This window comes from Diadema setosum, chromosome 11, assembly GCF_964275005.1.
Source record: "Diadema setosum chromosome 11, eeDiaSeto1, whole genome shotgun sequence".
Lineage (NCBI taxonomy): Eukaryota > Metazoa > Echinodermata > Echinoidea > Diadematoida > Diadematidae > Diadema > Diadema setosum.
In genome coordinates this window covers 10,217,545-10,232,677 of record NC_092695.1, presented here as the reverse complement: position 1 = coordinate 10,232,677, position 15,133 = coordinate 10,217,545, and the positions used below count along the sequence as shown (strand labels likewise).

Here is a 15,133-nt window from a genome sequence, read left to right as displayed (position 1 = left end):
TCTTCTCAGAAGGAGGCAGTGCCTATGGGGCTCCATATATCCTGTATTTCAATTTGTACAGATGAGTAATAGAGGCATTGTGGTAAGATCTTGTGTATTATCCAAACTTACAGGTTCTGGGAGCCCATCAAGTCATAAGTGCGGATAACACATAGTACAGGCCTGCATAGTACAAGATACAAGCCTTGATTATGATTTGTAAGGTAGATGACATGATTGCTGTAGACAATGTCAGTGCCTGGCATACAGTTCAATCTGTCGTGAAAAACTATCTAAGGGAAGAAGAAAAATTGGTTCATGAGCCAAGGATTCTTCATCTATAAATACATGCCCAGATACAGGAAATGTAACTTATTACGAAGGGCTCGGTAGTAAATTGCAATTGCACAGATGATTGTAAAATGTGTTTGACTGTAAAACAGTTTTGTCCACTCTTCATATTGAAAATATTGTCAACAGAATATTTGACTAGATTGTTTGTGTGTGTTTCAAGTCACCAGTGAAGTCACATTTGGTGCAAGCATACTGTTCATTGGCTGGTAGGTGATTGGTCAAAATTTGAATTGTTCATTTCCATACTCAATCTCTCTGAACACAGGTCAGGGAAGAAAAAAAAAATATAAAAAAAGTATTTACATATGTTTGTGTTTGTTCATTATGTTTCTCCCACAATCCCAAATGAGCATATGGGCAAGGGCTCTACTGTTTTGTCAGGCAGGTGACCACTCATTCTAGTTGCCCAAGAGTGACTTTAATTATAGCCTGAGACAAGCTGCCATGTGTATTTCGAGCAACCCTGTTATTGAGACTGTGTCAAGTTGTAATGCTTTTGATGTTCTCAGTTTGAGGCAGGGAACATGAAGAACCTGGTGCTGAAGATCATCCGCGGGTCCTACCCACCCGTCTCGCCTCGGTACAGCTATGACATCAGGAACCTTGTGGCTCAGCTTTTCAAGAGAAATCCAAGGTAAGCTGAATTCATGTGCCTAATGACGAAGGAGGAAAAAAAATTATAATCTTGTGTATGAGGTGGTTTTATGACATTTGCTCTTTAGACAATTGCTCCTATGAAATATCTGTACACTGAGCCAAACGTAAATTCTACCCACAAACATAACTCTTACTCTAATCCTAATCCTCACATGAAACTAAACCTAAAACCCTGTCGCAACCCTAACCCTGAGTCCTTGGAGAAAATAAGACTAGGGCAGGAGCAAAAGCAAATGTTGTGTCACCGTATGAAGCACATGTCTAACTTCCTGTACTAAAAAACAAACAGAAGATGGATGAAAGATGCCCTCACACTGTCTTCCAAGAGTTTCTCCTCTTTTTCTCCATCACACTAATTGTCATGGTGAGCAGAGATGTGCGTGACCCTTCTGACCCCAGAAATGGTTACATCCTGGCTTCAGCCATCTTGAATTCCACAATATGTGCGATGTGCTTCCCTGTATCAAGTTTAATTGCATTGTTTTTGTGTACCAGATACTCACATTCAGTCTCGGGGGGGGGGGGGTCGAGTTTAATAAACCAGAGACTCCAACTCTCCCGCTTTCGACGGGAGATCTCCCGCCGAAAGCCCATTTTTGCAGAATCTCCCGTTCTCCCGGTTGAAATGATTTCTTACTTAATTTCATTGTATGTTGAAAAATAAGCCTTAAATAGCGCGAGAGAGCATCTAGAACCCTAGACTGCAAGGGCCTTTGCGCTCGTGATGTGCGCTTTGCGCACATCAAGTTGGAGTCTCCCGTTTGCTAGGGGATTCAGGCGGGAGAATCTCCAGATCAGAAGGAGCTTGGGGTTAGAGTCTCTGATAAACTAAGACATCAGAGGTTATGTGAGATGTTGATATTCTCTGCATCCTTTAGTGCTTATTACATTCAGCAGGTTATTAATTTAAAATTTGCTGCTTAGATTAGTCCACCTAGCATCCTGCTCATACAAGGACAAGTGCTGATCCTGCTGTGCTTTAAAACATTTGCCTTATTGTCAAGATTATTTATCTCAAGGTGGTAATCACTGTTTGTTTCTTTGTGTTTTTTTTTTTCGTTTTGTTTTTTTGATGACTACGGCACCATTGAATGTAAAGTACATGGTGTACAACATTCCAATCTGAATCTGATCATACCATTACTTAATTCAATTGCTCTCCTTGTTTCATTTTCTTTCTTTTTATTGAGGGGTATTGTTATTATTTCTGTTGTATACTCATCACTTCGTTTTGTCCTCCCTTTATCTGTTGTCATCAATGTGAATGACAAGATGTGAGATACAAAACAAAACATACCTGTGTGAAGATTGGGTTGCAGAATGTAAACATGGTACATGACTTTAGCACGGGTTTGGTGAACTGGATGACAATATTGCCATTGCATGTCGTTTTCTCCCAATATCTGAGGAAAATACTACTGCCCGAATTCACGAAGGTGGTACAATTGAAACCATGGTTCAAACCATGGACAATTTGTATAGTTTTGCATAGCCTATTTCATTACGAAATCAGTCGTTTCGTTGACAAAATGACAACATTTTGGTTTAAACCATGGTTTCAATTGTACCACAATCGTGAATTTGGGCCTATGTGGATGATAGTTTAAATGATATAGTATTGATTATCTTATCGATCTGTTTGAATTCCAGGGATAGACCATCGATCAACTCTGTTCTCAAGAAGCCTTTTGTACAGAAGAGAATACAGAAGTTCCTGACAGATGCTGTGAGTAGCTTTTACTGTTCCTTTTTCTTTTTCAGTTAGTGTTCATAATCATACAGATCAAGTTTACAATCTTATTCATGGAGAGTAACGGTGAAAAAGAAAAACCTCTGTGCCTGCACTCTCTCCACAAAATCAAATTCCCTTCTTTCTTGTATAACTGGCCTTTCTCAAGGCTTATTAATTATGAATGAGACCTAAAGAGAATGAGAACGAAAGAGGGGCAAGGCACTGGGTATTTGTTCAAACATCATTTCACTGTAAATTTATGTGAATCTGTGTTTTTAGTGTTATATCTTTATTTGTAGCACTCGTAATTTGCTCTTGACCTGTGCCGTTACTTTAATACTGCACTTGTTTGTCATTGATTTGTGTCCCTGGTATACTTTTCTCCCAAAATGAACAGCAAATAGATGATGAGTTCAGCCACACAGTGTTCCACAGAAATGACCAGCCGGCCAACAGGGTAGCTGCTCCTTTCCAGAGGCCAGTGTCCAAGCCACCTGTCAGTGCGGCTGGTATGTTGTCCAGTTTTATCCCATGCGCTGGCATTTCACTTTAATAAACAATTCAGGCATTCACGCAGTCTGATATATCTTGTATAGTCGGCCAGCAAGAGGTTGGGCACTCTTCTCTACTTGAAACTCAGCTGGTCAGGCTGAAATCTGAATTATCACAGTAGACATTGCCCGTCTATTTCTTTTTTTCTTGAAATAAGATTTAATGGCAACAATCAACACTGAACAGTGATAAAGAAATGGGCTTGTGCATTAAATGGGTAAAAGTGAAGTATGTGAGAGCCTTTGAGAGAAAGAACTCAAAATTTCATGGCCAAGTTAGTCAAATGTTAGCAACAGTTTTCATCATGTTGAAGTCATGACTGCAAAATCATGTTCTTCTCATAGTTGTCCCTTGGCAGACTATAGTGAAACAAATCGTACAGTTGAACCTCTCGTATCCAGACAAGTCGGGACCGAGGCTCATCCGGATAAGGGATTTGGCCGGATACGGGAGACTCAATGCTTTATACATGTACATAATATACATACACATGTACAGTAGCCCATTGTAGTACCACATGTAGTAATGTGTATACTGCAACCTTTTCATTGTTACACTCAGTAACAGACCCCAAAATAGAGGTTCGTGTTTGCAAGAATTAAATCATTTTCTTTTATAAATTCTTGGGATTATTTACCTAAATAACTATTAAGAAATGTATCAAGTATATGTAATTCATGTGTGTCTGTGTAGGAGTTCTCAAGGAGTTGGGAATCCCCCTTTCCTACCGTAATTATTTAACAAAAAATGCACGGCGAGATTGCGTCCGTATAATAGAGAGATCCGGATAAAGGGAGGCCGGATAAGAGAGGTTCAACTGTAATTACAAGTGGTTCATAGTGCATCAATGTATGAGGAGTAAGCGGGAGTGAACAACAGCAATGACAAAAAATCTTTTCTGCAAAGATGTTTTTCGATCCATCCTCGAGCTCAGTGATGGGATCAGTGAACTTGACATGTATGTGAAGCGCTACGCTTGTGGCAGATGATAGTGACTGAATGAAAAGGCAGAGGCATTCCAGTCAGCTGTGTGCCTCAGTCAAAGTGCTTTCCCTAAGCAAATGAAATGAAATTTGGCACTTATGTTGACCAACATATGAATAAATGTGCAAGACACATTTCTCAAAAATGGCAGGAAATGTGTAATTATAGTAATGGTATATTATGGCAAACCCCTCTCCCCCCCCCCCCCAAAAAAAAAAAAAAAATTATATTAGAATGGTGTATTACATAAAATTTGCAGAATCGTAGCCCGAAGGCTGAAATGCATTGCAATGACGACTAAATACATTGAACTGTCGTACATTACATCCACATTAAAAATCACAATTAGACATAAAATATATTGCACAAAACAATTACCACATATTACTACACAAAACAGGTGGTTCATAGGAAATATGTGATGAGTAAGCGGGAGTAAACAACAGCAATGACAAAAATTCTTTTCTGAAAAAGATGGAGGAAAAAAGCCTTTGCAGTGTAAACAGCTTCCCCAGTTTTTAAATGACAGGAAATGCGCATATTATGTCAGTTTTGAGGTGTTGATGTGCAAGGCTTTGTGGGAGAGTGGCAGGGAGTATGTTCCCAGGGTAACATCATGTAATGGAAACAAAATATGAAGGAAAACCCAAGAAGAGAAATCTATTTATAGGCTTACATTACCATTGTTACTCTCATAAAGTGGTACTGTTGGTTCGGGGCATTAATCATGTTCACTGATAATCCTGCTTGATATCATTGCCACTTTATAGAGTATCTTTTTTTTTTCTTTCTTTCTTTCTTCTGAATTGCACATAAGGCAAAGGTCAAAATCCTATGATAATGAGATTACAAAAATTAATCAGTACATATACCTATGCCTGCCTAAATGGATTACATATGAATATGAGATAAGCACAATGTATTTGCTTTGTAAGGATGTGCCATACATTGTTATGAGAGAGTCCATGTCTTCCATCCAATGTACTTCAGTGACGCATGAGACAAGGCAATATGTGTGTGGCTATTTAATGATTGACAGACGCAAATCACGTTGTGTGACACTTGCATGTATTTAATCACTAAAGGCAAAACCAAAGCTATGTATATTTTGTGCATGTTCAAAACAGATCAGTCTGTGAATAATTACTAGTGCCAAGATTATCAAATTAATTGAATTCACCAGAATGAACAAATTCACCTCAATGAAAATTCAACAGGTTTTATCATTTTAATTCTTAATAAAGCTTTGTTTGTTTTCCAAAGAGATACATTGCATGAGGACACAAAAAAGTCTGAGTCAGAGCTTTATGTTGAAGCAGTTTGAATGCCTGTTCATGTTGCAACAATGTTGATCATGACAAACAGTAACATGCTCTGTAGTACTTACAGCATTCCTTCTATTTGAACAATATTGCAGCCAAGAAACCCCCCTCAGCCAGGCCCATCAGTAATCCTGCAGCCAAGTATGGCCCCTCAGTGGCCGTCAACAGACCTCCCAGTGGGGTCCGGTGAGTCAGGACTTCAAAATTAGTAGAGCCTCTCTAAATCTGGACGTTTCCCTCTCTCCAAAATGCCTGCCATTTTCCTTCCTTTCACTTTAACAAGTTGATGTTAATTGCCACTCTTGAAATGAAGTGGGCAGAGCTTCCAATTATCCTTCATTCTGCAGGAAACTCCCTGAAAAAATGTAATAATTCTTCATGTTCTGACAAAAGAATATCAAAATCTTTCCAATATTTGCCTGTTTAAAGATGCCTGAAACAACAAATGTATGATCTCCTTGATTGCTCTATTGAACTTCCCTAAATTTTGATGTTGAAATGTTAGCAGCCCTGGGAAGGACACATAGACAAGTTGTAAGATAAAGTAATTGTGAGTTTTCAAGCATTTAGTTGGAAACTTTACAAATGCTTGCAGTGATGTGGAAATTTGTACTTTCAAGTAACATTGATATGCACTCTCTGAAAATGTGTCTATTTTATATTTGTGCAGAAAATCTGTGGAAAGAGATAGAAAGGCAGCTGCTGAAAAGGTAAGTGTGAATTATGAGATTTTGTGTGAACTCCAGGTATTCCTGAGGTTGTTTGTTTGTTTATGTTCATTTCCAAAACAGTAAAATCATGTACAAAAAAGTGAATACTATTGAACATGACATAATTGAGACTTAAATTAAAGGTGAACAATAATCAAGATATATTTAAAATGAATTGACTGCTGACAAATAGTAAATACATGTAACTGTGGATAGCCTAGTTCAGATCTATCAACATGATAGATTTGTTTTTCCATGGGGTCCAAGATTTTCAAGCCTATAACAACTAAGATGTCTGAGTGCTGAGTATTTGAGTGTACTCAAAGCAGCCCCTTCCCTCCCCCCTCCTCCCCCATCCATCCAGGGTACTCATCATAGGTCTCTGGTAATACAAGGGTAATAGAAAGTAATATTTAAAAAAGAGACGTATTCACAAAACAGCTTATTCAGTTTGAATTATTCAACTACCAATTGTACATTATACAAATGTGATGTACAATTCAAAATGTATGCACAAACTTTTTGGTTCTTGCTGATGTGTGTCAGTCATAAAATTTGAGATTTTCATGCAAATTGTTTAATTAGTAGTGATACTTGTAATTTTATTTATGTTGTTGTAATGTCATATTTTTCTCAGATTCCATCTTCTGATACAGGTATAGATACATAGATTCAGATACTTTAATACTCCTGTAGTATTTAGTGTCATGCATGTTTGGAAAATTGCAATGATTATATTTGTTTCTATGTTTGACCAGGACCTTGAGCAGAAAAAGAAGGATCTCATTGAAAAGGAAAGGGAACGACGTCAAAAGGTGGGAAAAAAAATTACAATTTACAGATTAATTTTGGTTCGTTCCATCCATTTAATTCATTTCGAATTTTTGTGTAGGTTATCACGTATGAGACACTTTATTAGAATTTTATTCAGACCATGACTCTGCACTATCAATTTGAGGAGACTAACCACACTTAATTGCATAAGAGTGTTTTGTTGTAGGTATTATATTATACTAATATTATTATCCTCATCTTTATCATCAACTGCTATTCATCTAAGTAGCTCTATAATGCAAACAGATATGTGCAGAAATGATTGCTGATGGATATGTAGGTTTATCAAATTTGTTTTCAGTTACAGTCCACTTCGCTGAAGTATACCTTGCACAAGTGGAAAAATTGGCTAAGTCAAAAAAAAAATTGTACCTGGGATGGATATAAACATGTTATTTCTGTTATACAGGATGAAATTCACTTACATCCATAGATTTTTCTCTGATCCCATTGGATTTGGCTTTGATACATGAGGTTGACTGTATTTGGTGCTATCACAGATATTTTGGTAGTAGACTTGGCTTCATATAAGGCTTTACCTTCCTGTCAAGTTCCTAATGCTTCATAATATCTGATGTGTATGTTTTGCATCTGTCGCAGACATGTCATTAGCTCTTATACGTATTTAATGACATGCACAGGTCTGTATCTTATTTTGTGTATTTCTTCTTATGTATTGTTTTTATGAAGTATTGAATAAAATGAATACAAAATGCTAGAAAGTTCACTTTGAGTACACATTTTGTTGGCAGTGAACCATTTAACCATGCACTGATATTCTTTTGTCTTATAGGAGAAACAAGTGAAGGCTCAACAGCAGCAACTGATTAACAAACAGAGGGTAAACCATATTGCTTGTATTAAAAACAACACTTCAGTAGAACCATTAAAACAGAGCTGCACCACATTCCAGCATTATCAGCACCATCGTTCAGTATTACAGATGTTGATGCATTTACAAAGTTTGACAGTTTGTGTTGTGCTGTTGTTACTGGCTTTTTTTTTTTTTTTTTGATGCAGAATCTCTGTCTTAGAGATCCATATTTGCTGACTTTGTCTGGTATTCTGTACTCTTCTGCTCTTCAAGAGGAACTTTAGAGCAAAGAAGTAGTAGTTCCTAACTCCCAATAGGTCCTCAGAATCTAAAGAAACCATTTTTTTTTTTTTCTAAGGGGGGGGGGGCACATAATTTGTAAGACTACCTCACCTCTTGCAACTGATGGACATGTTGCCCTACATCAACATAAAGAAGCACTGAATCGATCAGTGTTTTAGTAGAAACCATGAAGCTATGACAAAAGAAATCATAGGCATACATACATACTCAAGCAGGATTCGAACCTACAACCTCCTGATCACTGAGGCGCCTTTTTCACTGGACCATCGAGCTTCTACCCGACAGCCAGTGCTGGTTCTACTCCTTATATATACATTTGTACATGCAGCGGGTACTGCGTATTTGTTCAAATCGGTGAAGTTCTTGTGTAAAGTTGTTTTTATTGCAACTGATTGACAAATACCTCTCCTATCGAGATGATTCAAATTAAATTAATACATTCATGCCCCATTGCGTTTATTGAAACAAATGTTCATCCATGTATCCAATAGTCAGTCGTACAATGTGAGGTACTGCATAGTGTGTCTAAACAAAGTTTAGTGGGACAGCGTGACTAGGGATGAAATGTTATTGCAAGAGTTCCAGTTATTGTCCCCGCCGGAACGAGTTCGAGCAGGGGACTATGAAACGGGCTCCGTATGTGTGTGTGTCCGTGTGTCCGTCCGTGCGTCCGTGTGTGATCAAAATGTTCAATTTGCTACTTCTCTGTCATTTATGAGCCGATTTTGATTCTGTTTGCTTTATATGAGAGCACTACATGGGAGCTTTGAAACTTCTACACAGAATTTCAGTTGTGACCTTTGACCTATATTGTACATTTTGCTACAAAATGCTTCTCCTTCGCCATTTCTAACCCGATTTCGATTCCGTTTGCTTTATGTGATGGCACTACGTAGTTTAGGGCTTCAAAATTTTAACACAGAATTTTGACCTTTGACTTCTTTGACCTTTGACCTTGATTTTTTGACCTGTATAGTACATTTTGCTACAAAATGCTACTCCTTCGCCATTTCTAACCCGATTTCGATTCCGTTTGCTTTATGTGATGGCACTAGGTGAGGGCTTCATAACTTCTACACATAATTTTGACCGTTGACTTCTTTGACCTTTGACCTTGATTTTTGACCTATATTGTACATTAGCTACAAAATGCTACTCCTTCGCCATTAGTAACCCTATTTCGATTCTGTTTGCTTTATGTGATGGCACTAGGTGAGGGCTTCAAAACTTGTACACAGAATTTTGACCTTTGACTTCTTTGACCTTTGACCTTGATTTTTGACCTATATTGTACATTGCATGGCTACAAAATGCTACTCCTTCGCCATTTCTAACCCAAGTTCGATTCCGTTTGCTTTATGTGATGGCACTAGGTGAGGGCTTCAAAACTTGTACACAGAATTTTGACCTTTGACTTCTTTGACCTTTGACCTTGATTTTTGACCTGTATTATACATTTTGCTACAAAATGCTACTTCCGGCGGGGACATATATTACGCACCGCTTAATTTCTACTTTTCCTTGTTGTGATTGGCTTTGAACAGATGGCATCAATCAACAAAGCCCGAGAGGCCGGCTGGAAGAATACACTACTGAGCAGCGGGGGCAGCAGCAATGGTGGAGGAGGGGGAGGAGGAGGAGGTGGTGGAGGCGGAGCAGGGGGTGACAGACCGGTTTCAAGCGACCTTGAGGTAAATGTCTATGTTGGACCCATCCTAGAACAAATGATACTGGTCAATTAACCCGTTCCATACTGCATTCTGAAATCCCCATAGATTTAACACACAGGCCACCAAGTTCCCGTAAGGAATGGGTTATTGTGTGTTTCTGTTATCACAGATATCTATGCAAGTATATGACAACCTCAAATCTCGTTTGAGACACACTTTTTGCCCTATTCCAGAATCCCAAAAGGGGGGGGGGGGGCGGGTGGGGGTGGGAGGTCTGCACCTTTTATGCAAGGACCACAGGGTCATCACATGTCTGTAGGGGAATAAAATCCAATTGTACTTGTGGATTGTGTGAATGCAGCATTATCAGAAGAACACATCAGTGAAAGTTTGTCGAAAATCGGACAATCCCTTCAAAAGTTATGAATTTTGAAAGTTTCAGTTCAGTCATGGCTGGATGAGAAGACTACTACAGACAGTGAGGTATCATATAAAAAACAATATGAAGAAATATAGAGAGAATTCCAGAGAATTTCACTTTTTATGAGAAGTACACATTGAATTGTTACTGACATATGTTGGAAGAGTAGTATTATTCCCCTACTTTCCAAAAAAAAGGTAAGTCAAATGCTAATGTATCATTATGCTAGAAAAGCGAAAGTGTTTGTAGTGTAAGTGAAGTTCTAAACCCTATTTGATGCAACGTTTTTAACAGTGTACCTGAGCATTGTCAACGTTTTGTGTTTGCAGTTGAAAACAGTTATTATGTGCTCTTTTTTTGGTAATCATCATATGTCATTTTCTCACCAGAATGGGGAGCCAGCCAAGAAAGAACTCAAGCTTGACAGACCAGCTTCACAGGTACTGTTAAACAAGAAATGTTTAATTTCGCCACTTTCTCATGAGCAACGATTCATGAAATTAAATTGCACTTGAAAGTTCTTGTCTACACTATATGCATTGAATGCTAGAGGCACGTTGCGAAAATTTCATGCCGTAAAAAAGGCCTTGGCCTCCAATTCGCAAAAATTTCATGCTGTGAAAATGTTATGTTTTACTGTAGATTTTGAAGAAAATCTTTAAAATTGACATTCAGTGAAGAGTTTTTGTTGTTATCACGTACACAGACTTCGTGATATCATATTTTATATCTCCCACTAGTTCATTCATCAAAGTACCAAAAATCATGTTGTTGTTTTTTGCATATGATTCCGCACATATGACTTCTTTTTCAATTCATATCAAGAAAGCAGATATAGATGAAAAATTACAGTCAAGTGAATAGTAGACGTCATGTGTAATTTGCACATGTGATTCTGACTGATAGCACTGTTCTGGAAAAACATGCAAAAGTGTGAAATTCTGTACTTTTCTCATTTTGTGTCCAACTCTGATCAAACTTTTGCAATCCTTTTTGTTTTACTTTTATGTAATTGTAAAACTTAACTGAGCTATGGTGTGAATTTTCTCTGCAATTTTTGTTTTTGTTTGTTTGTTTGTTTTTGGCAGCAGGGAGGCAAGGCGGATCGCGGCAACTACGATCACTACCACCAGTTCCTGGACAACCTGCGCAAACAGGGCAACGGTGCCCAGATGGGCCAGGGTGGGGCGGCCATGTTCCGCGAGGACCGGGAGCAGCGCAGGGAGGAGGAGGAGGCCGTGCGGAGGCAGATCAGGGACAGACCGGTGTCGGCCAGTGCCGCTGAGGCTGCACGGAGGGGCCAGGATGGAAGGTAATGCTCTTTCAGTGTTAGAGGATGTTTTTAACCCTCTATGTGCAACGCTAATTACCCATCCATAGGGTTGTGTGTAAAATTTGTACACATTTGACTCATTGGCATAGAAAGATTTAATCCAGCCTTCAATTGCATGAAGTGTTGAAATCAGTGTCAGAGTAGGTTATGCTGATTAGTTGATGATTTGATGTATCTTATATCCAGTTATTATGTCATACAAGTATTATTGGACTGCGCATATTGCTGGTTCAAATTTGATTCTTTCAACAAATATGTTTTCCGCTAAAATACATTGTATTTGAAAGCGAAGCCTCATAGCGCAGGAGGCATCAGTATTTTGTTTTTTATTTTCCTGGTGTCATGTAATCTTGGAATACTATAATTGATTTGTAGTTTGGCAAATCCATCTCAAGAAGAATGGATTTCCTCTACCAATCTCTAATTTTTATGCCTCCGCAACGAAGTGGCCGGAGGCATTATGTTTTCGGGTCGTCCGTCCGTCCGTCCGTCCGTCTGTCCGTGCTAACGAGAGTATGCTTGTGTGGCTAGGAGAACAATAGTGCACAATAGATGGCCTTTATTCCGTCAAGCTTGTGTGGCTAAAATTTTTGCTTGTGTGTCTATTTTAACAAAAGGGAGAACAAAGGGGTAGACACACAAGCATATCACCGTGAGGTCGTGCGTCCGTCCGTCCGTCCGTCCCGTTTTGTTTTTGTCGATATCTCAAGAACCGTGTGGTGGTTTTACATCAAACTTGGTATGAGGGTATATCCTTGGGGGATAATACTTTGTGTGGATTTTAGGGTCACTGGGTCAAAGGTCAAAGGTCACAGGTTATTTTGTGAAAAAAAATTTAAAATTTCATGTTTTTCTCCATATCTCGCAAATGGTTCAAGGTATCTTCATGGAACTTAGTATATATGCTTGTACCGATGGGCAATGATTATCTAGGGAAGTTGGGGGTCATGGGTCAAAGGTCAGGGGGGTCAAAGGTCAAGGTCAACTCCCCAAAATATCAGTACTTTCCTTAAAATGCAATATGCCTGAAGGTTTTTTTTTTTTTTAACTTGATGTATGGCATGTATTACCCAATATATATTTTTAGGGAAGTTTCTTTGCCGAAAGGTCAAAGGTCAAAAGGTAAAAGGTCAAGTGAAAGTGCTAAATTGCACTTTTTCCTCCATATCTCGAAAGTAACTCAAGGTATCATCATGAAACTTACATATTTATGCATGTTCAACCTAACAGTGATTCTCTTTGGAACTGTGAGATCAAAGGTCAAAGGCCAGGTTTAGATAATGCTATTTTCCCATTTGATACTGAAATTATGCTTTTTCTCAATACCTTGAAAATTACTCAATGCATAAACTTATAAAAGGGTCAAAAGTCAAGTAAAAATCATCAGTTCCCCAAATACCTGCACTCTGACATTTTAATCATTCATCCAATTGAACCTAGTTCTAGGAAAGTGAACATTTAGCACATTTGTGTCAAACCTGTCATTTTAATATTTTGCCACTTGTGTGAAACTGTTATCACACATTGTCAAGACATTGTACTATAGACCTATTAGGAGAACCATGCATTATGGCGGAGGCATATCAGTAGCCGTAGCGATATATCTAGTTTATCAATGTATGTGTACCAGCAGTAAAAATTGAACATGCCAGCATGCAGTAAAGATGTCAAAATACATGTATTTGAATATGTCAGTTGATTGTGATAGTTTCTGAACTCTTGCATTCAATGATATAAACCTTTCCCGATGAACTAATTGAAAGTCAATGTTATGTCAGTATGTCTGTTATGTGTCTCTTTCTGCCCTGCAGACAAGCCGGTGCCAATGCGGCTGAGCGGGCCAGGATGGTGAATGAATTCCTTGTGAGGAAGAGAGAGGCAGCAGCCAACAAGGCCAGGGCAGCCGTCCAGCTTGGATGGGCTCCAGTGAGTACTGTACATGTAGAAATATTCACGATGCATCAGTTATCACAGATGTCATGGTACTTTTGTGAAGCCCGAATTCTAAAACCTGTGAATATGGCCGTATGATCAAATATACACATTTTGGAGGGGTTGAATCCTGCATTTCGTCTGCTGATGAATGCCATCTAAGCCTGTGGGAATACTAGTAGCTTTTTGTAACGGATCATTTATATGTATCATGCAATCAAATGTGTGTACTTGTGGAAATGAAGCGCAAAGTGAGTACATTGGTATGCAATTGAAATTAATGGAATTTTGTGTCAATTTTTTTATTGTAAATGATTGACAAAATTGACCTACGTCAACGTAAACAGATTAAATAAATTGCAACAAAAAAACAACAACTCAATGCAAGAATTCCATTAATATGGATGAATAAGCAGATCTTGCTGCATGTTATAAGGATTTAAAATCAGCACTGGCTGTCAGGGGGAAGCTTGGTGGTCTAGTAAATAAGATGGCTCTGCAGTGATCAGGAGGTTCTAAGTTTGAATCCTGCCTGAGTATGTATTGTATGCCCATGATTTTTTTTTTTATCATGGCTACTATTAAACACTGATTAATTTATTGCTGCTTATTTACAGTTGTCAAAAGTTAGGAAGAAAATAGAATAGGAGAGTTTCTTGACTGTTGAGTTATTTTGAGTTCATGAGTAGTCATACAGACCCGTTTGATAATGCTTTATCATTATGTCTTTCAATACAGCCAAGTGCAGCGGGAGATGCCAGGAATGAGCCATTATTCCCTTACGGAGGGCAAGAAAAGAAGGCCAAAAACAGGGAAGAACAGGTAGGACCAAGTATAGTCAGATCTCTTGTGGTTGACACACTCTCACACAAGTTGCATCCCAAATATTCTATCTTAGAAAGCAAGCAAATAAGTTTTGCTTGCTTTCCAACAGCAGCAAACCTGATTACCAGACGGATGTTCCTACTCTAGTCTGGAGAGTCCTCCCCGCCCCCCCCCCCTTTCTCTCTCTGTCTCTCGATAACTCACTATCATGTATAGAGCTGTGCTTGATATTTGTATATCACTTAATACAACATGTTTCGAAGCGCTTTACAATTGTCAAAACAAACAAACAAGCAAACACACAAATCAGCTTCAAATACAAGTAATCAACTATACATAATCATCAGTTCTGTTCCAGAAATAAATTGGTTTCAAGTATCAAAATGTACCACCTACAAACTATACATAATAACTTTAAGGTAGTGTCATTTCCGTACATTTTCCATAGACAAAGAATGAAGCGTCTATATGCCAGTGATGAGTCAGTTCAAATTAAAGATCATTTATGGAAGTTACCCTTATGAACTCCTGTGACCTGCCCCCTGTGTGCTATTATAAATGGGTTCCTGGTAGAATGAGAACATTGGTTGCATGATCAGCATGTGCGCACCGAAGATGGCGACTGGCTGGAATGCTTCCCAGGGAGTGGAGACTGAGCACTGTCAGTGCTGGTTGGAAATAATGTATCCAGTGACCGGGGTAAAAAACATA

The 15,133-nt window shown here is 38.6% G+C and overlaps 1 protein-coding gene across 1 annotated transcript in view; it reads left to right on the top strand.

Annotated features, from left to right (window-relative positions):
• Positions 1-15,133, top strand: part of LOC140235017 (serine/threonine-protein kinase Nek1-like) — a 47,857-nt gene that overhangs the window by 3,822 nt on the left and 28,902 nt on the right. Inside the window, exons 7-18 of the mRNA XM_072315055.1 lie at positions 843-967; positions 2,641-2,716; positions 3,120-3,231; positions 5,676-5,766; positions 6,251-6,290; positions 7,049-7,105; positions 7,918-7,965; positions 9,786-9,932; positions 10,722-10,772; positions 11,424-11,644; positions 13,477-13,591; positions 14,336-14,419. Coding sequence (XP_072171156.1) covers positions 843-967; positions 2,641-2,716; positions 3,120-3,231; positions 5,676-5,766; positions 6,251-6,290; positions 7,049-7,105; positions 7,918-7,965; positions 9,786-9,932; positions 10,722-10,772; positions 11,424-11,644; positions 13,477-13,591; positions 14,336-14,419 — 1,167 coding nt within the window. The remainder of the gene's footprint in view (positions 1-842; positions 968-2,640; positions 2,717-3,119; positions 3,232-5,675; positions 5,767-6,250; positions 6,291-7,048; positions 7,106-7,917; positions 7,966-9,785; positions 9,933-10,721; positions 10,773-11,423; positions 11,645-13,476; positions 13,592-14,335; positions 14,420-15,133) is intronic.